We start from the raw sequence: 21,367 nt of genomic DNA on the forward strand, positions 1-21,367 counted from the left end.
GGCATTTCCACACCAAACCCTTCTCACGCAGTGGAAGAGCCTCTTTTTAGCTAGGACCTGAGGGGTATTTCCAATATTTGGAAACCACCCTGTTCTCATGAAAACCAGGAGTCTTTTGTCCCCAGTTCCCGCAGAGTCAGGACAGAGACTGTCGCAGAGCGGGTGTTTTTATGGACTGGCTGCTCTCTCCCTTCGCAGTTCTAATTACATTGTATATTTTGGAAATAAAAATGTCCTTTTTGATGATATCGGTCAGGAAAGCTCTCCAGCATTCCAAGTACAGAGAAGGGGAGAGGCAAGTGATCAAAGGCAGACTGTAATGAGCTGTCGGAGGCGAGCCCAAGGTCACTGGGGCAGAAGGGCCATCGTCACGCTGGCTTGTGATGCTCGGCTGGCTCCCCGCTCCTGCATGCTCCCCTGTTCCCCTCACCGTAGCTGAGCATTCGGGTCTGTACACCCAAACACACTCTGATGGAGAGAGACAGTCCCTGCCGTGTGGGCGTCATGGTTTAAATACACCCAGTGAAGGGGAAGGATGCTTACCTCACTTTATAGATATGATAGTCACATGCCAAGGCCGAGTCCTTGCTCCCCACAGGGGTGAAAGCATCCAGTTGCTCTCGAAGAGCTGGAAGCACTGCAGGAATCATCTGCTGGGAGAGGCAGTCTTGGCGGCAGGCAGAGATCTAGGGCACTGATGAGCGGAAATCTAGGGCATCAAAGAACAGACATCTGGATAATCAAGGAGAAGAGATCTAGGGCACAGAGGAGCCGAGATGTGAGTAATCAAGGAGGAGAGATCTAGGGTATGGAGGAGAAAAGATGTGAGTAATCAAGGAGCAGAGATCTAATCAAGGAACAGCGATCTAGGGCATGGAAGAGCAGAGGTCTAGGTAATCAAGTAGGCATCAAGTAGGGTTGCTCTAGGGCATCGAGGAGTGGAGATCAGGACACTGAAGAGTGAGACATGATCTATCTTCCAGGGATGCTCCCAGAGCACTGGCATCACTCCTTGGGCTCACAGCCTGGTGGCAAGGGTCATGCAGGAAGGCAGAGACGGGGCTGGCAGCCAGCCCTAGGTGCTGGGTACAGCTCTCACCAACCTCTTCATAGTCCAGGGAAAAGGGGGACAAACTTCCACAAGAAATTCCATGCACCATAGTAAGTTCACAGGGTTCTTCAGGACAGCTGAGCCTCGACTGGCAGCTGCAGGCTCCTCCAAGGGGGAACCACGGAGTTGCTTCAGCCAGCACAAAGGCGCCTGCCTCCACGTCACCAGCAGCAGTAAACATGATCTGTCTGAAAAATAGAGTTACGTTAACAGTTATTGATCTATAACTTTTAACCAATTTCTTTTTTACAATATTGGATTGCATCCTAATTTTAGCTTTTTATGTTCGGCACTAGGCAAACTCCACTCCATCAGCAAAAAACTGCCCCTGTGGGCCAATCTGTGCCTTCCATTGAGCTGAATGATAGAGTACTAGAACAATATTTTTCGACAGATCGGTTCCTGTTCAGGGTAGCAGTGGCCATTATGCAAATCGAGCTATAAGAAGTTTAAAAGTCTGGAACCATTATATTTCTTTATTTCATTAACATCAATGCAAGTAGGCGAGTTAATACGACAGAGTGATCCCATTCCAGGGCTTGCACAAAATGGTCCCCCCATCATCTAACAAGACTGGTGATTTCCCCTAACGGGTGCTCCCAGCAGCTGTACTGGGGGTACCGAGGCATTTTTTGCAGCATGCAGCTAGGTGAAGGTTGGGTGACATCTCTGAGCAGATTAACGTGCAGGAATGCTCTGTCCGAGCTGGCAGATGGCTGGGAGGGCCCTGCTTGTTGCAGCAGCCAGATATCCAGGAGGATGCGGGGACAAGCAGGGGATTGATTACAAGGGCCCGATTTCCCACTGGCTCCTTGGGGATTTTGCTCCCCCTCAGAGCACCTGCACAAAATCTGTTCTGTGGTGTTCTCACCCCTAATCCACTGCATGTGCCTGGAGAAGTTGCTTGGGCAGAGATGCTCTGGTGTGCACAGAGGTATGCAGAGTTCAGATTTACAGGGAAGGCAAGAAGCACAGAGAGTTGCGTTAACCCCATTTCCTCCTGTTCTGGTGCTGGTCACAGACATTTTCCCGGCACAACAGCAACATGAGGAGCTGAGGACTGATATAATACAGGCATGATGCTGTAGGGCAGAGAGATGTGCTCCAGCACATGCCCTTGTGCCCAGGTGGTGGCCATCCTGCTCCCTCCTCCTGCATCATATCAGCATTGTATCAGCACCGCTATGAACGTACGCCTTCACAGTCCCCTCTATCCTCCCATGTATCCCCCACCTCCACCCCACCAAGGCACAGATACACTCGGTAAAACAGCAGCACAGAAAGACGCACATCCCTCTTTGTGGCCCCGTTCAGCTGAGGGTATTGGCAGCGAGCTCCTCTTTTCAAACAGAAAACTAATACGGAGTGCTATCAGGCCAGCAAGGAAATTGTGGGGTCCTGGGACCCAGCCCTTGCATTTGTGTCTTAGGGAAGGGAGCGGGTGATACCTGGCTGCTCACAAAAGCCAGCCCCGCTATGTGGTCCAACAACCCTGTGAGAAGCTAGCTTTCTTTCCCATACCATACACCCTCTCCCAGCCATATAAATCACACAAAAGAGACACAGACATATGCACACTCACATGTGCGTACGTATCCGCATAGATCTGGAAAATAAAGATCACAGCATGCCACACTAATGCATCCCAGCACTATAATAGCTCCATTATAAATGCCAATGTCTTGGAGCATTACTGCTAAAGACTCTACCTTTTAGTGTTGAAACTTTTAATTGATTTTAAAATACACAATCAATCACAGTTAATCAAGGAATCATGAAGAAGCTATCGTACACAAATACACAAAGACAGCATATAAACCACAATTAATGACCACTTAAACCATGGTAGGAATGAAAATAGAATTATTTATTAGTGTTTATGAACAGTAATGGATAAAGTAATGAAGCAGTAGCATGGGGGTGTGTTAGAAGCCGAAGTCTGTGATGTTTAACACCAAGTGGCCATAAGTGACTTTTCCGTGAACGAGTCAATGACACAATTTAGAGCAATCTTTCCAAAGGAAGGACACACCGTTTCCCCCTCCTCCAACACTACCATTGCCCCACGGTCACTGGTGGGGGTGATCAGTCCTGAAGGAAGGTGGGGACCAAGCTGAGAGCAATTCCTGGGTTCTTACCACAAACCCAGCCTGTGTCCTAGGGCTGGGCTGCAAACTGCCAGGCACAGCCTTGCTCCGTGGCAGGAAGACCTGTAGCCCCCACTAAAAATGCCTCTGGGCTGCCATTAGCCAAATGTCACCCTGTAACCTGCCAGGGAGGCTGTCTCTCCTCCCGATGGCTTTCTCACCATACATCAATGCAGCTGGGCAGCTCTGGCTTTAATATTAGAGGAAAGCAATTAAAATCCAGCTGATTGCCCTGTCCCAGCCTTGGAGAGCCAATTCCTCACGTCTCAGGGTGGCACGCAGCCTGAGGGGCCAGAAAAGAGTGAGCAAAACAAGGGCTGGAGGTTCTTAAGCCTGTGCCTAAGCCAAGGACAATGAGCTTGGGCAGGGCAAAGGAGGTGAATTTCACAGAGGCAGCTCGGAGGCCCCTAAAGGCTGTCCTTGACCATAGCTCCAGGTGGTCTGTCCAGGACTTAGCACAAGAGACTGTTTTGCCTAAGCTGGCTTTATTCACACCCACATAGCAAGAGACTTTCAAGCCCAGAGCCATGCACTGCTGAGTTACGCACTCATACAATCCTGCCTGTAGACCCATTTCGCTCTTTGCTGTGCTGGATCAACATCTTCCCATGCCTCGCTGCAGTGTCCACTGCCCCCAGGGACAGGCAGTAGCACACTGATGTGGCACTCAGCCAGCGAGCAGTGGCAGAGCCCTGCTCCCTCATGTCATACAGCCCTTGCCTTGCTGCTGTGCACGAAACAGTTTGCAGCCAGAGACATTTAATTTCTCTGTACATAATTCTCCACCAAGCAGCACCTGAGACCCCACTCCTAGTTGCCTGGCACATGGTGCAATGGAGAGGCAGCGGTGAAGTGACTCCTGGTGAGGAGGAGAGAATCCAGAGGAAACTTTGTCCTGTTGCATGATTCCCTTGAAGGCAAGTGCCATCTAACCCCAAACCACCACCAACACGCCACCCTAGCTGGTGTCCCTGCAGAATGTAGGGGACTGGGTGAGTCCCACTTACCCCATGGGGCAGGAGCACAGGGATACACTCATGCACAGACATTCCTGTAGTGAGACGGAGGTCTCTAGTTTGACCAGGGACAGCTTTTAGTGCACTGGACTTCAACTCCTATTAGTCATCCCAGATCACAACCTTCCTGCACTGTCAAGGCTTGGTGCTGGAGGCCTGAAAAGGAGCTGACAGCAGGTCAGACCCCAGAGCTGCATCTTCCCCAGGGTTTTGGTGTGGGGCTGAGGATGCCGCAGCCCTCACTTCGAGCCCTGCCCACCAGCAGCCTCCCTCCCCACTGCGCCTGCACTCACTCACATCTTGCTCTCCTTCACAGCCTCTTTTATTGCCTTGCAAGTTGGCCCCAGGATGTTTTATCACACCATAGTACATAATACAAATGAAAAACAAAGGGAAAAAGTTTGAATCATTTTTTTTAATATATTCATCCCTGTGCAGGGGAACAATGATCCATCTGATTAAATCTGCATGCTAGAGTTTATTAAACCAGGTTGGCCTCTCGCTTTCTCTCTCCTTTAGGCAGGGACAAGCTCATTAAAATGAACATGCTTTGCTCCCTCCCTGTTGCAAGCCCACCTCGCATCATCTCCGTGCTGCTGCTATCTTGTGAGCATCGCCAAGAGCTGATGAATAGGGCTCTGCAATTCAGTTTTCTCTGGCAGCAGCACAGCAGCCAAGCCTTGGTACGGCTTTTTGGAAAAGGGTAGCTGATGCCTTCAGCATCATGCCTCATGGCTGCTGCGAACATGCATTCCAGAGGATGCAAGAGGCCCAGTAAAACTGGAGGGAGCTGGGAGGGCAGGGACCGACCACCTCACTCTAGCCCTGCCCCAGCCCCTGATGTGTCATTTACCTCCTCGTGGGCTCTGTTTCTCATCTGTAAAGTGAGTTTGATGGTCACTGCTTCCCCATTAGGATAATTAATGGCTATAAAGCACTTTGGATCCTGCACTAAGAATAAACCCATCAGTAATGCCAAGGTGACAAGTGGGCATCTAAGACAGTCTCTCCCCTGGGACCAGGTCCCTGTGCAGGCTCCTGAGTCTGCCAGCAGCTGCCCACCCTGTAGCACCTACTCTCCTTGGGCTACCCCAGGAGGGTCCGCAGCCCACCCAGCCACCCTTACTGGGGAGGCATTTCCAGCAGACCAGTATTTGCTGCAGCTCCTCTTCCTCCTCAGCAGCCCTTCGGATGCAACCTAAGTCTGTTACACCCTAGCGATAACAGTGGCTTAGGCCATATAATCCCTCCTTTACTTGACTTTGGGTTATTTTGAGCAGGAGATTAAAGGAGATTATCTGCATCACCTGAGATGCTGCACTTTCTATCTCTACCCCCTTCCCTCCCATCCCCAGGGCTCACTCAGTCCCAGGCAACAAAAACTCTCCCTCCTTCCCCTGTCCTCTTCCATGCTCGTGTCTTGGGGCAGCCAGGGCACCGCTGCTGGTGATGCTGGTCCATCAGCCTCATTTCCTGGACCCAGCTTCTCACCTGGCCACCCACGTAACCTTCACACCTGCATCCTGAGCAAAGTCCAGAGAAGCTCCATGGCAGGGCAAGGAGAAAGGAGGGCACCCCAGCACACTGTAGCATTAATTGGGATTAGCTGTTCAGTGGGCTTCTACTTGAGAAGGAGGTGGTGGCAGACAGGATCAAGTCCTGCTTTGGGCACTAGGAGCTTGTGGCAGGGTGTGCTGGGTTCAACAGCAGCCACTTGCTCCACAGCCAGATGATAGGGAAGGATTGCTTATTTGGAGTATCCCACACTATGAAAAAAAAGAACCACAATACACAGGGAAAACACTGAAAATATGTCTGTGTCTCATGCCCAAGCACCCAGCCACAGGCATTGGCCAGACAGGGCAGGGAGCTCCTTCCCATGTTCTGGAGACCACATGCTGCTCTCTAGCTCACTTCAGCTTAGATTTAGCAAAGCACTTAAGTGCTGCTTTGAATTCCTCCCAAAGCCTTGCCAAAATCGGCAGCTTTGTCAAATCAAGGTCTGAACAGGCAGAGCTACTAGCAGTGACCAGAAAAGTTAATTCTCTTTCCTACTGGAGGGAGAGATGCTCAAACATCCCAGGAGTGGGGAGCAGCTACCAAGAAGCAATAGTTCCCCTGGAAAGCAAACACCCACACATGGCATCCCACCAGCACGTGTGACCTGTGCACTTTCACAGCAAGCTTGCACCTTCATGGGCTGTTTTTCCTCATTTCAGACTACACCAGGCTAGAATCCATCTGCCACCTTGGAAATTAATAGCAATCATTAAACAAAAAGAGCTGGCAAAAAGAAGCCTGAGGTGAAAAGCAGCTATTTCTGCCAGAAAAAAAATTAAAACTATTTAGACATACAGAAAGTCATTTATTACTGTGAAGTCCTCCCTCCACCTGGGGTTTAAATCTCATTACAGTTTGTCCAAAACAGATGTTACTCTTTTAGCAGTAGATTATTAACGATAAACTCCATTCCTCCAGAGAGGGTAGGTGTTCTGGGTTCACTTGCTTTTTCAACTTGGGTAACCTCCACAGGAAATGTTTATGAAAAGGACAGACAATCCAAATCCTGGCATAGCTCCCTGCTGCTTTTGTCTTGGACTTGCAAGTTTTTCTTGCCACTCTCCATATCTTTTGGAGGTCTCTGGACAAGCAGGGTAATACACTGGCCCGGAGAGTGGCCACAGACTCTGCTGAGGAGCAGATATGATGTTAAAGAAGGGCTTTGACATGCGGCAAGTCCTCGCTAACACACCAGTAGCTCCTACAGCTGCTTTTCCACCAGCAATTCAGCATTAACCATGTGTCAAAACAAAACTAATTTATCTTGGACAGAGCTTAGCAGGTACATGATCCATTTTTCCAAGCTTCTCTGCTTCCACCCACACATTTTTTGGGTGGAAGGCCATTTAGTTGGGCTTTAGGCTTGCCGGCACCATTGAGGAGAGAGCCAATGGTCCCTCATAACTGTGGCTGAGCATCCTCTATGGGCAAGAATGGGCTTTGCTTATTCCCACGAGTGCATTTTTTCACCCAATTTTCAGTGGGAAATCAGCTAGCCTTGAGAGGAACACTGACTGGCACCCACTTTAACCAGCCAAGCCTGCAGCAGAGCCATATCTTTATTCCATTTGGATTTAACATAGTAAAGATACCTGCTCAGAAATCTAGAAGCCACATTAACCATGCTGTAAACAATCAAATAAGACTAATATCAGCTCCACCCAAATATGACTACCTGGCTGCCCAGCCAACTCCCTGACCATTTCAGCTAGGAGAAAGCACATCCCCAGACTCTCCAGATACCCTACTAAATAGGTGTTCTCATGATGCCTCGCAGAGCATGCCTGTGAAGCCAGCAAGTACCAGCTATTTTGGGATTGTTGCTGGTGAAGCCAGTACCAGCATCTCAGGGCTCTCTCAGACAGCACTTTTTGCTATCAGTACAATTTTTCTGGACCCCAAGGGAAGCAGCAAAAGCTCTGCTGCTGGCCATGTATGTCTGTGAGTACTTGTTGCTGAAGGAGAGTAATTTCCCTCAGCACAACACGTCTCAGACTTTCAGGCTCTTCTTGGAGCCAAACTCTTCATGGAGCCCTGTGGGACCCCAAGGGGAGCCCCAAGCAAGCAGTGTACTCGCCTCCCTACAGGTGCAGGGTATCCTTGGGATGAGTCCACTGCATGGCCATTCATGTGGTGTCAAAGGCATGGCAGGGGCTGCGCTGATGGGAGGAACAGGCTGTAAGTTCATGGCTGAAATTAAGCTGTTGAAAGGAGCTGAGGTGAATAAACACCTACCACAACCATCTTATGGGCTCTGCCCTCTGCCAGAGGGTACAGTCACCGCTATCTTGCGTCCCTCTGCAGCCTCACATGCTAATCTGCACCAGCCCTTCATCCTCTCACTCCCATCCCAGACCCAGCTGAAGCATAGACCTGCAACATCCAAGCCCACCAAGCCACCACCATCCCACCCCCCTCAGCTCCTCCTAGCACTGCAGGGACCTGGAGGGTGCAGTGAGGCTGAGCACCCTCCCTTCACAGAGGCCAACAAGGGTACTTGTGGGATGGACATTTATTTGGAGTATGGGTATTTGGCCCATGAGTGTCCTATAAAATTTTAGCAGGAAAGCCGAGCATTTATTTCTCCTGCTGAAGCAACAGACCCACAGACCTCTAAAGTGTTTCCCTGTAGAAATACAGCATCTGTTCAGGTTAAGAGGTCAGGGCATGGGCAGGGTTGGAAGTGTGGCAGAGGATCTGCCTTGACCTAGGGAAGGAGAAGAGGGTCCCTCCTCCAGGAGCACACAGAGCTGAGCTCCTCCAGCAGAGCTGCGTGCAAGAGCAGGGCCATGCTGGGTAAGCTGTGCATGGAAGGTGGTCATGCTTGGTTTCCTCTGCAATGCTGTTATCCTGAATAAACATTAGATTGGTTTTGGAGAGCTGCCCAGACGATCATTAACCTTCTCCCGACCCATGACAAGAAGCCAGCCTGCAGCACTGAGCTAAAATTAGGCCTGTAGGGCACTGGGGCTTGCCAGACATGCTGTGTCTGGGCTGAAACCCCCTTCAAAAAGTGGAGAGCCAGAGGGTTCAGCCTGAAAGGGGCTGCTTAGCTCCAGAGGAGAAGAGCTAGATCATTAAAATTCACAAAATAATTTAGGTTGGAAGAAATACCTGGAAGTCACCTCCAGCCAGGGAAGCAGGACCACCTTTGAAGGTGAACGAGTCAGTAAGAGGTTAGCAAAGGTATTTGCCTACAGCACAGCCACAGCAAGTCCTGTGTGCAGGACACTTCTGACAAAAAGGTGAATTCATTTTTGCCTACCTGGAGATCACAGCAGACCATTACCACGAGGTCCTACGTGTGCAATGTATTTTCTTGTCTGCCGACACTTGCCAGTACAGCCTACATGGAAACTGCAACTGAGGTACTGGAGACCCCCACACCTTCTAACTTGAGACCCCTCCACCGGGAAAGAGTGGGGCAGAGAGGGAAGAGTCCTTTCGAAAACAGGACCATAAAAAATCCCAACAAAACACTTGCACCTCAAAGTAATTTTTAACAAAGCTTACCATTTCATGGATCCACCCCCAGGTTTCATTCTCCATAAAAGCGGATTTTCCCATCTGGGAAGCAAAGGGTTATGCAGGCCTCCTGCAAAAATAAATTAATGAATGAAAGCAGTAAAACTCTCTTCCAAATAGCAGCAAAGATCTGAGGGAGGATGACAATGCAGCAGAGAGAAGGCACAGTTCAGATTGTCAATGCTGAGGAACACCGGCAGCTTTGCTTCCCAGCATGGCGCTGGCTTCCTCCATTGTATCAGTGCTGGAAAAACATGCTTTGATCTTCAGCACTATTTGCAGGGGGAAAATGGGAGTCCTGCTTCCACACCAGACCTCTGCTTTCCCCCAGCCTAACGTCAGTATAACCATCCATAATGGAGCTGTGATTCAGGCTGATTATTTCTAAGAACCCCATCAAGTAAATATTAGAGAGGCTTTCTCCCACAGAAACACGCTTTTCTTATTACTAGTATTGTACCTGATCAGAGCTCTTCGCTCTCTACATCCCCTAAAATCTTTTTCCTTTTCACCTTGCTCTGACTGCCCCTCTAATTGCTCTCCTTGGCTCTTTGAGGGCTCAGCTGCACTGTCCTGGGCTGGAGCTGACATTTCCTATCTGCCCATGATGATATTTCAGGGGGCCGTTTAATGCACAGATAACCCAGCTGAGCTTAAGGGGTTCTTCACCAGGAAGATCATTTATGCATTTACTTAAACTCAGTGGAGAATTTTGCTCAGTGGCCCACAGCAGTGTGCAATAGGGTTGTCATCTCGATAGACCCTGGAAGCTAAGCAGCACGAGATGGATGTAAATGACTTCAGACTGCAGCCAAGTGAAAAGCAGAATATCTATATTTCCTGAAATCCCAAGAGGTAACCTGTCTGGAAAATATTGTCATTTTAACCCAGAATTTATTTTGCCATAGAACAAAAAGGTTCTTAAAAATGTTGGTGCAAATGTGTTTGTTCCAGCCGTTCACTACAGCACCCGCAAGTTCACAACTAAACTAGCCTGAATCTCAACTTCCAAGAAAGATGACAGCTTTCCAGCTAAAGGACTAATTTTCCAGAAAGTGCATTTTACATTAGAAAACCATTTTACTGGTTAACTCCCCACGTGACCAGCCGCAGAGTAAGCTGCCTCCTCTGGCAGTCCATGTCAGGCAGCAGCAGGGGCTGGCTGCTCAAAGGGAAGGCATGCAGGAGCCAGGGGTGACCTCAGCTCAGGGGGGTCCCTCCCCACCAAGGGTGGTGGTCTCCCAGCACAGGAACGCAGCAGGCAAGGTGCTGGCAACAGGGTCCATTGACAGCCCCAGGCAAGGCAAGAGGTGAACCATAGCCAGGGTCCATCCAAGGAGCCCAGCCAGGAGCAAAAGGAGATGGGGCCAGGAGCAGCACCAGACACAAGTTACAGATCATGTCTGAGGGATCCATCCAGAAGATAAGCCACCTACCACAGAGGTCTGAGGTCTATCCTGAAGGCAGGACCCCAACAACAAAGCTCAGGAAGGAGGCTGGAGACTCAGGGCTGAGCTTATATGGAGTTCTGGAGCCTGTGGGCAGAGGGTGTGGATGGAGGCCCCAGGTGAGGCTGATCAGGGTCATTAGTGTCTTCAGGGTCTTGGCAACCAGGTGCATTTTAGGCTCCTCAGACTGACATTCATCCAGCCACTGGTCTGCAGACAGGCCCATGCCTCCTGCAAAGAGGCTGCAAAATGATCCATCAGCCAGTCTGTGGACACTGCAGAGCCATCAGTGTCTTGATCTCTGCTGACTTGCATTCCCCTTGATAGGAACAACCCAAGGAGAGAAACATTGGCCCTAGCTCTGCATAGAGCCCCCAAGTGTCATTACGCCAGTAATAGTAATGCCCCTGTATAGAGACCAAGCGTGTAATTTCTGTTTGTTTTCTCCCAGCCTACCCCAGAAAAGTGATATCCTCCCCATCCCTCCCATATGGCTACTTGTCACCTGGTCCCAAGGTCTCAGTAAAAGCTATCCTGTATGCGATACTAGGCACTTCTCGCTCAGCCCCTTTTACCGCTCTGCTTCATTCATTCTTCATCTCTCTTCAAACCTCAGTGGTAAAATGTATCTCTTCTCCCTTGCCTATTTTTCTTAAATAATAAATAATAGCAGGAGAGAGAGTAGAATTGGCTGGAGAACTCTATTATCTAACACTGTGAAGCATTTGGGAATAAGGTTGGGATGTAGATAAAGCTGCCTAAACCCTGTCTGTGCAGGCAATATTAGTACCAGGACCTCTGGATACAAAATGAATTTGAATTTTACAGGCCTGGGCATCTTTATTATTCAGCGTGGTTGTGATTCTGACCAACATCACCCGGCAGGAGGCATGTAGCAAACACCAGGAATACGAATGAGCAGAAAAAACCTGCCTGGAAGCCTCCTTTCCCCACCTGACATATACAGGATGGACGTCAAGCCATTTAGGGGAGACTTCATCACTGATAAATGTTTTCTCTGCCATCTTGGAGCTGCCTCCTTGGATTATTTTACATATAATGAAGAGCCGAGGTTCATTTTAAAATTTGGTGGCTGTTAGCCAAGTTTTATCTCCCCACCTCTTTGGGTGACTAGACATTTCTGATTTGTAATGTATTGCTCCCGTCTCAGTATGGCTCTCTGTGTAGTGGGGCTCCTTCATTTACTGGTAAAATGGCCCAAGCAACTGTGAAAGGGGTCTAAGAGAAGCTGAAGTGCAGCCAGCGGGAGATGGAGCAGCTAGGGAGAATGAAGTTACGGAGATGCAGAAATGCCAAGGAGAGGAGCACTAGTGTGTGTGCATGTATACGCACGCACACACGCACGCGCATGTTAATCTGGCTCCTTGCCTTCACTCAGTAAATCTAATCCACAGTTTGAAATAACTCATTCAGTAGAATAACAAAATTAGGCATTGAGTGCCAGGACAGCATATTATTACATGTGCTGGCCAGCTTGCCCTCCCTTTACCTACCCAGCCCCCATGGCTGCTTTGTTTGCTTTCTTGCAGCTGCTGCTCTGGTTTAATTTACCGAGATGCCATTAGTTGGGAGATAGAAGCAAAAACTTCCCAGCCAGCCTGCACTGGATGAGCAGCAGCAACCTCGTCCTGGCTGAAAAACCACAGCAAGGGAGGTGGAAAGAAAAAGACAAAGTGGGGCTCCAAAACCCAGCTGCAGCCTTGTGCACATCACAAAATCACAGCAGTCCCTCTTTGCCGCTGGGTTGTTGCTGGGGACCAGAGCTGGTGAAGAGGGGACAGGTAGGAGGGGAGGACATCACAGGTCAGGGTTGAGGATTAGCAGGGCGAAGCATGGATCCGGGCTCCAGCAGGGATACTGGAGATCAGAGGTAATGCATAGGAGCATCAAGGAGTGAGGGAGCTGCCGCTGCCCATTTGCTGGCCTCTGTGAGCCACATGAGCCTGACATCTCAAACCATGCTGCTTTGTGAAAGCAGAAGTAAAGGGACGTACAGCAGCGTCTGCAGTGCACAGGTAACTGTGCAGGAATGATATTTCCTGCAAGGTGCTCAGTGTGTACCATGGGCTCCCCATGGACGTGGCCTGTTGTCATCTTCAGCATGATGCTATGGTTCAAGACACCTCTGATTGAGATTAAATTCATCATTTCAAATCGTTGCTATTGTTATTCCACACCATCTTCATGCCTCTCTTCAGCTTCTTTCTCAACCAGCGAAGGAGAACCCCAAATCTCCACTTTCCTGGTGGTTTTTCACATTGGAGTTGTAGCTGGTTTGTTCCCAGGTTTCCCCAGGCAGCCCTGGAGGGTCAGAGGACTGGGAAAAGTGGTGTGCCAGTGGGTTACCAGGAAAATAAAGCCAGGACAGCTGGGTAAGGACAAATCAGTCAGGCAGGAGGGTTAAAACACTAGCTTTTCTTACTGATTTTTATTCAGCCTGTGGGGAAGAGGTAGGGAGGTCTCTCCCCTCCCCTCCAGAGCCATGTCCCAGCTGCAGCAGGTCAGGGACAGCAAAGGCTCCTTGGCCGACCGGCTGCTCTATTTCTAACACGCAAGAATAAACCTGGGATTTCAGAAGCAGAAACAAACAGAAAAGGGAGACTAGAGGTGAGGTAAAAGGTAGAAAAGGGAGGGAGGAGAAACCTCCTGCATGTCTGTTATCTGCCGTTACAGGGAGATGAGTCGGGAGCTGCTGTGAGTGCCCCTGCTCATGTCCTTCCTTGTGGGATGCTCAGCGCTTGGCTGATGTCGCAGCACACACGCAGACACGCACCCATGCGCACCCGTGTCGGAGTGATGCTGGGAAGAAGACTTTCAGAAGCCAACAAGACGAACAATTATGCCTACTGTGCAAAGAAACAAGACCCACTCCTCCACTCCACAGTCATGTCCTGGCAATCTAATAAAGAGGGAGATTAGCCCCTCTTTCCTCTCTTACGTCTCTTTAATGCTGTCATTTTATTCACACTTTGCAAAGCAAATAAACCAGCAAATTGCTTGCTTTAATGAGCTGAAATTAAACTCAGGCTGCTGATAAAATGCTTTTTCTCCTTTCTGTTGTTGGGAAGGACTCATCTGATAGGCAATGTACAGGAAAAAAGAGAAAACACACAGCAGGAGCCTTATTGAACGTGTTTGAGTAGTTACCATTGCTCTTCTTCATCCCTGACACCTCCAATTAGATGAGAGAGGGACACAGGTGATGAGAAGGCTATCAGATATCAACCTGGCAAGGTCCGTGGAGAGTCTGTCTCTGCTCTTTGCTCACATGGATGGTCCCACTCCCCTAGCTAACACCCTTTGACATAGGCTGCAGCCCACAGCCTCCCCAGGGAGGAGTGACAAGAAACCTTCCTGTGCCAGAAAAAGGCTAGTTTGACTCTGCAGAGCAATCCAAACCACAGGTTTGCCCAGAGAGGATAGTTAGGTCAAAATGGGAGTTAGAGGAGACAGAATAAGTGCCTGCTAAAGAGAGTATGCCAAGATGCATCACTCCCTGCTGCCTGTGCTGTCTCAGTTTGGCAGGGCTTCCCCTGCCTGTGGGAGGTCCCCATAATGCACAAGCCCATGGAAGAAGACGGGGAGATGGTCACACCAAGGGCAGGCACTGCAGGGCAGCAGGCAAGGAAAGCACCCTCTGTGCCATCCCAAAGGGACAACCGGGGCAAGCCATTGCTTATGGCTCTGCAGGCCAGGACGACACTTCTCCCACACCCTTAGAGGCCATGTGCACCTCCACGGGAGGCAGGCTGAGGGCTGGAGACCGGGCTGGAGACCAGGCTGGTCCCTGTGGCAGAGGAAAGCAGGCACATCTAGAGCCCAGCCTGCAGCTGGAAGGGGAGAAAGTCCCCACCTGCAGCACAATGTGTGTGCTGGGATTTTCATCCTAACAAGAGGTGCTCAGGGCATTTTCCTTGTCTCCCACAGTCCTCTGAAGCACTATCATTATCTCATGGTACCGGAGAGGAGGCTGGAGCACAGCGAGGTTAATTGAGTTGCCCAGTGCCAGGAGGGATGTAGCAGCAGACAGACGTCTTTCAGCATGGCACTGCAGCCCGTGCCTCCCCACCAGCTGGGGGGATGGTAAGGGGGGACATTCATATGCAGTGCCCCAGGGAGCACAGTCCCTCTTCCCTTCCTCACTGGCTCCAAGGATTCAGCTACACCAAAATGGGCTGCCAGGTCCTGGCAAAGCATCCCAGGGCAGGGACAGCACATCCTTATAAATGTGCTCCTGCCAGTGCAGCAGGTACAGTTCCCCACAACAGGGTTACCTACAGTATCAGTATCACTGTGGTGCTATGAGGGCTTCAGCTGGAACAGCAACGTAAAAGCATGCTAAAGTCCAGGTTTCTACCCCCAGGAAAGAGGAGAGGTGAGATTCAGCTGCCTTACCCTCAGCATCTCTTCCACCAAGCTCCACTTCTAGACTAAACTTTTGAAAATCTGGTTTTGTTGAGCTTTCTGCCATACGTAGCTGGGCTAGGACAGCACCATTCGCTGGGGAGGCAAAGACCTGCAAGTACCAGGCAGGGCTCGACAGAAGCATCGCCTTAGGGCCAGAACATCCCACCATGTGTGACTGCACAGCTGCTGCAGGCAGTACAGTCTTCCAGAAGGGTGTAGTGCACACCCTGCCTTCTGGGGGGGCACTGAGTGTCTGCCTGTTGTTTTCCCCCACAGCCTCACCTCCCCGAGCAGCTGGTGGGGTGTCTGCTGGAGGACAAGGTGGCTGGAGAGTCTCATGTGCAGGGAGCTGACGTGAGAGCAGATCTTGTTATTCATGTAATAGAAACCCAGCTAGACCACCAGGGAATAGACTCATTGTACACAATGCAGGAAGAACAAATAAACTGTTTTGCTGCTGATTATTACTGGCCTGTTTACTGAGGTATAAACTGTGGATGGTTAACAGCAATCTCTGCAGTGAAACATGGTCTGCTTCATTGCCTGGTACTGTGGGTGGAAAAGAACATGGTTTCTTCAGGACAGGGTGAGGGTATGGCATCTGCATCTAAACACCCCTTGACAATCAGCCTCACACAATTTTCGGGCATGCAGCACCAAGCACAGTCCCTTCACTGCCTGGGCACTGGGGAATGGTTTGGAAACCAATTTCTGGATTTATACTATTTTGCAGATCCAATGAAAGGCAATTTAGATGTAAGATGTGCCCCTGTCTCCTTCATGGATGCCCAAGAAACCTCCAGTTCCTACCAGCTGTGTTTTCAAGGAGTACTGGTGGTGTCTTCCCTGCCTCCTACAGTCTGCCCTGGGACAAGGGAGACAATCAGAGCTCCTGTTCCCAACAAAATCCCAAGAAGGATTTTTCTAGGTAGGCCATGATGTTTTTTCCCCATTTGTCGGCAACTCCATCTCTGCTACAACACCTCACTGCATCTGTCCTACCAGCCCAGAGAGCTGTTTTGCAGCAGAGATGTCCATGGATGATATTTGCAACATCTTGTGAAAAAGTATGACCCAGGAGATGCTGAGGCTCATGCAGTTCCCTCCTCTCTATGTTCGCCTTCCTGTTTCCCTGAGAAATTACAAAAGAAGTAGAAGGGCTGTCCATGGATATTTATATTAAGTCAAAAATGCAGGAAAAATAATGGAAAATGTAAACCAGGAATGAGAATTTTTCTGCGGGAAGTGAGGTTGCTGGCAGCACCATAGGTTTGTGTCTGGTGAAGACTTCCTGGTGTTCAAACAGTTGCTTCTGGCTGTGGAGGGAAGATCTTGTCCCATCTTCTGCAAATACTCTTGTTACACCACTGAAAGGTTGGAGGTTCTTCCCCACCTCTGCATCATTTCACCCAAGAGGGAGAGAGAGGTCTTGGAGACAAGCAGCGAGACCCAGCCCCAGACAAGGACGTCAGATGGTGGACAGTCATGCTAGCGTGTTTTGCAGTCAGAGAGTGCCCTGGAACTGCTGCTCAGGTTCCCAGAAACAGGATGAGAGCTCGATGCTGGGCTTTATCCTAGATGCCAGGCAGCAATGCAGTCAGAGAGACACGGTGTCCTCAACCTGCATCCCCTTCTGTGGGCACTGCTGCTGTGCACACCAGCACAGGAGACAGTTAGGATTCCCCTCAGCAAAACACTGCAGCATCAAATCTACATCAGAGTGAGTTGTCTAGACTTCATCTGCTCTCAGCAGAGAGGAACAGACACTTCTGGGGCATCACTCCTCCCCTGCTAAGGTAGACACGTAAATAGGTCAGACAAATGATGCCTTGGATGTGCGTTGGTCTCTCATCTGCGTATAACGTGATGCTGGACAACAAACTCAGAGGATGACCTCCGCAGTCAATGACCTCCGCAGTCAATGACCACCTTCCCTTGTGCTGCCAAGTGCCACTGGTGGCAGCACCCAATTAAAGTTGAGGTTTAATTGGCTCCTTGAGAGCTGGTGGCCAGAGCTAGAAGGCGAACACCTAACATTAAGAGGGCAGTTGGATGCATCTCCAACGCCCCTAAGTGCTAAGTGCCTTTCTGTGGTGTTCAGTTTGTGCTTGTGTTTTGTTTTAAGCAGGTGAGCCAAGGGACTGAGAAGGGACAGGCCCACGGAAGCGTGTGGAGATGGGGACCAGTGTCACGATGGGCAGCAAAAAGAAAACGAGGAGATGTACTATAAGAAGTGAGAGGAAGGCTTGTCTCTAAGCCAGAGGGACTCCTCCACACAGGCACCGAACTTCATGACTCCCTCCCCGAGATGCCAGAGCCCTGGTGATGTGGGACCAGCCTCAGCCACCCAGGCCTTGGTAGTAGCCCCTGGCCGGTGGCTGCCGAGTACCGTGGGCACCGAGGTCCTTTCTCTCCACAGACGCTTCCCCCCCGTCTCCAAGCCATGAGGAGAAGGGAGAGGCGAGCGAAGCTGCCGAAGAAGCACTAGCCCACGTCTTCCCGGCCCCCGTCCCGCTCCCCGCTTCCAGCAGACCAGGAACCCCTTCTCCGCGCCGCCCTTCCAGATGGCAGGTCGCCGGTGGGCCGCGACGTCAGCCCTCTGCATGTGCGTGGCAGCCGTCTCCCTCCTGCACGCCAGCGGGGTGCGAGCAGACTGCTGGCTCATCGAGGGGGACAAGGGCTTTGTCTGGTTGGCCATCTGCAGCCAGAACCAGCCCCCCTATGAGTCCATCCCCCAGCAGATCAACAGCACCATCGTGGACTTGCGGCTGAATGACAACAAGATCAAGAGCGTGCAGTACGCCTCGCTCAGCCGCTTCGGCAACCTGACATACCTCAACCTGACAAAGAACGAGATCTCCTACATCGAGGACGGTGCCTTTTCAGGACAGTTCAACCTCCAGGTGCTGCAGCTGGGTTACAACCGACTGAGGAACCTCACCGAGGGCATCCTCCGGGGCCTGGGGAAGCTGGAGTACCTCTATCTCCAGGCCAACCTCATTGAGTCCGTCACCCCCAATGCCTTCTGGGAGTGCCCCAACATAGTGAACATTGACCTGTCCATGAACAGGATCCAGAGACTCGACAGCAACACTTTTCGGGGCCTAAACAAGCTCTCTGTCTGTGAACTCTACAGTAACCCCTTCTACTGCTCCTGCGAGCTCCTCGGCTTCCTGCAATGGCTGGAGGCTTTCACCAACATGACACGCACGTATGACCGGATGCAGTGCGACTCCCCACCTGACTACACGGGCTACTATTTGCTAGGCCAAGGCCGGACTGGCTACCGCAATGCTCTGAGCATGCTCTCTTCCCTTTGCACTGGTGGCTCCTACACTGTGATCCCTCGTTTTATCCCTCCCAGGTACCAGGTGACCACCGTGCCCTCCGAAAGCCCCTGCTCTGAGGAGGAGTGCTCCTCTGGTGACGGCACGACTCCGCAGTTCTCCCTCTTCACGCCCATCAGCGAAATGGAGGTGCGCCCCAACATCCAGGTGAAGCACCTCAACCACAACTCAGCTGTCCTCACCGTGCAGATCCCCTACCCCTTCAGCAAGATGTACATCCTCTCCCAGTTTGAAAACGGCTTCTCCTCCATGATCACCAAGCTCAGGAAGAAGGAGGAGAACATCACCGTGAGCAACCTAGTAGCACAAAGAGATTACACCTACTGTGTAGTCTCTGTCCACCAATACTCCAAGTACAACCACACCTGCGTCACCATCACACCCACCAGACCCAGCCGCAAGGAGCCGGTCCCCACCCCTTCCACTGCCACTCATTATATCATGACAATCCTGGGCTGTCTCTTTGGGATGGTGATTGTCCTGGGCGTTGTGTATTACTGTCTCCGGAAAAGGCGCCAGCAGGAGGAGAAGCACAAAAAGGCTGCCAGCAGCATGAAGAAGACCATCATCGAGCTGAAATACGGGCCAGAAATGGAGACAACCAGCATCACCCAGTTGTCCCAGGGACAGATGCTGGGTGGGGAGACGGTCACCCGCATCCCCTACCTGCCTTCTGCTGGTGAGGTCGAGCAGTACAAGCTGATTGACAGCAGCGAGACCCCCAAGGCCACTAAGGGCAACTACATGGAGGTGAGGACGGGCGAGCAGCCTGAGAGGCGAGACTGCGAGCTGTCCCTGCCACCGGACACCCAGAGCTCTGTGGCTGAGATCTCCACCATTGCCAAGGAGGTGGACAAGGTGAACCAGATCATCAACAACTGCATCGATGCCTTGAAATCTGAGTCCACCTCTTTCCAAGGGGTGAAATCGGGGGCAGTCTCCACGGTGGAGCCTCAGCTGGTGCTCTTATCAGAGCAGATCCCCAGCAAGCATGGATTCCTCTCCCCCGTCTACAAGGAAAGCTACAACCACCCTCTCCAGCGACACCACAGCATGGAGGCAGCCCCCAAACGCTCCAGCACCTCTTCCAGTGGCTCCATACGGAGCCCCAGGTCCTACCGCTCTGAGGGATCGGGCCACAAATCAGAAGCCAAATACATCGAGAAGACGTCCCCCACCACCGACACCATCCTCACTGTGACACCGGCTGCGGCCATCCTGCGGGCAGAGGCAGAGAAGATCCGGCAGTACAGCGAACACCGGCACTCATATCCCAGCTCGCACCAAGGCGAGCAGCACGACAGCATGGCCGGGCGAAAGCCCTCCATCCTGGAGCCTCTGACCCGTCCTCGCCCCAGAGACCTGGCCTATTCCCAGCTCTCGCCTCAGTATCACAACCTGAGCTACACCTCCAGCCCAGAGTACACCTGCAAACCATCGCACAGCATCTGGGAGCACTTCAAACTCAATCGCAAGCGGCACAAAGATGAGGAGGAGTATATGGCAGCCGGCCATGCCCTACGCAAAAAGGTCCAGTTTGCCAAAGATGAGGATCTTCACGACATCTTAGACTACTGGAAGGGCGTCTCTGCCCAGCAAAAGTCCTGAGTCCTCACACTACTCGTGACTTAACACACTAACTGGACCAAAAGAAATCCGCAGCAGCTATTTTTATTCAGACTATCTTTGAAACAAAATAAAATTTAAAAAAAAGAATCAATAAAAATAAAAAGAGAACAAATTATGAAAATCTATAAATATTCTAGATAATATATAAAGCGTGATATTAAAATGTCCTCACGTTGGTGAGACACGCACCAAATTTGAACACAAACTTTACAAAACAAACAAACTGTGGAGTGAAAAAAAAAGTTTTGTTTCATTTTGATTTTTTAAAAAAATAAGAAAAAAAGAAAAAATTGAATATAAAAAGAAAGTGAAAGAGCGGGCAGAGAGCTGAGGTCTGGCGTTTCCCAATATTACATTGCATGAGTCCCTATTCCGTGATTTTGTGGATTCTTTGTGAACAGTTTGTGTTCTTCCTTCCTTCCCTTCCAAAATCAACAGCAACAAAAACAGCAACAAAACCCAAAAAGAGACCAGAAGGAGATCCATCCTTTGGGCTGTTTTTGCAAACGGAGTCTTCCAGTTTAGACTTTCACCCGGTTGAAGGCCCGTTCACATTTTCACTCACTGAGAGGTTTTACCACACATTGCATTGTAAACCGAAGTCGTTAATTGTACAGAGAAAATTTCTATATTTGCAATGTTTGCTGTATAATGAGAAAGAGAGAGGAGAAAAAAACCCACAATACTACATCTACTAAAAATATATATATATATCTATATTCACCTGTTTGTACCAGGTTTTAATCATGGATTTTAGAGAAAGAGACGGAGTTTGGTTTGAAGGACTACTTTGTTGGTTGGTGGTTGGATGGTTGATGGGATGTTTTTTGCAAGGCAGGGGATTGCTTGGGTTTCTAAGTGTTTTGTTTTGATATCTCCCAACAATTGTCTGTGTCCGAGTTCTCATCACTTCCAAGCACACAGAGGAACACACCCAGGAAAGCAGAATCCCCCACCTTATTCCAGGTGGGAGACCATCACCACCAGGAACAGGGAAGGTGATGAGAAGTGAAGGGCTTTTGGTTGAGCAGGTGCCACCATGCCACGGGATTTCTCCTGAAAATTAAAAGGTATTGGTCTCCTCCTCTAAACAGACATATCAGGAGAGCGGTGGCCCTTGGGGCCAGCCGCTGGGGGTGGGGGGTGGGGCAGGGGT

General features: G+C 50.4%; 1 protein-coding gene across 4 annotated transcripts in view; it reads left to right on the plus strand.

Moving 5' to 3' along the window:
- The window catches only part of ELFN1 (extracellular leucine rich repeat and fibronectin type III domain containing 1), a 108,626-nt gene extending 87,692 nt beyond the window's left edge, over nt 1–20,934 (plus strand). For 2 of the 4 annotated variants that reach the window (XM_055806623.1, XM_027779505.2), the window contains exon 4: nt 17,361–20,934. In XM_055806623.1, the coding sequence (XP_055662598.1) occupies nt 17,800–20,190 (2,391 nt within the window). In that variant the 5' untranslated portion in view covers nt 17,361–17,799 and the 3' untranslated portion in view covers nt 20,191–20,934. The other 2 variants (XR_008747551.1, XM_005228973.3) reach the window with 2 other exon arrangements.
- The last annotated feature ends 433 nt before the right edge of the window (nt 20,935–21,367 follow it).

This window comes from Falco peregrinus, chromosome 5 (genome assembly GCF_023634155.1).
Source record: "Falco peregrinus isolate bFalPer1 chromosome 5, bFalPer1.pri, whole genome shotgun sequence".
In the NCBI taxonomy this organism is placed as follows: domain Eukaryota; kingdom Metazoa; phylum Chordata; class Aves; order Falconiformes; family Falconidae; genus Falco; species Falco peregrinus.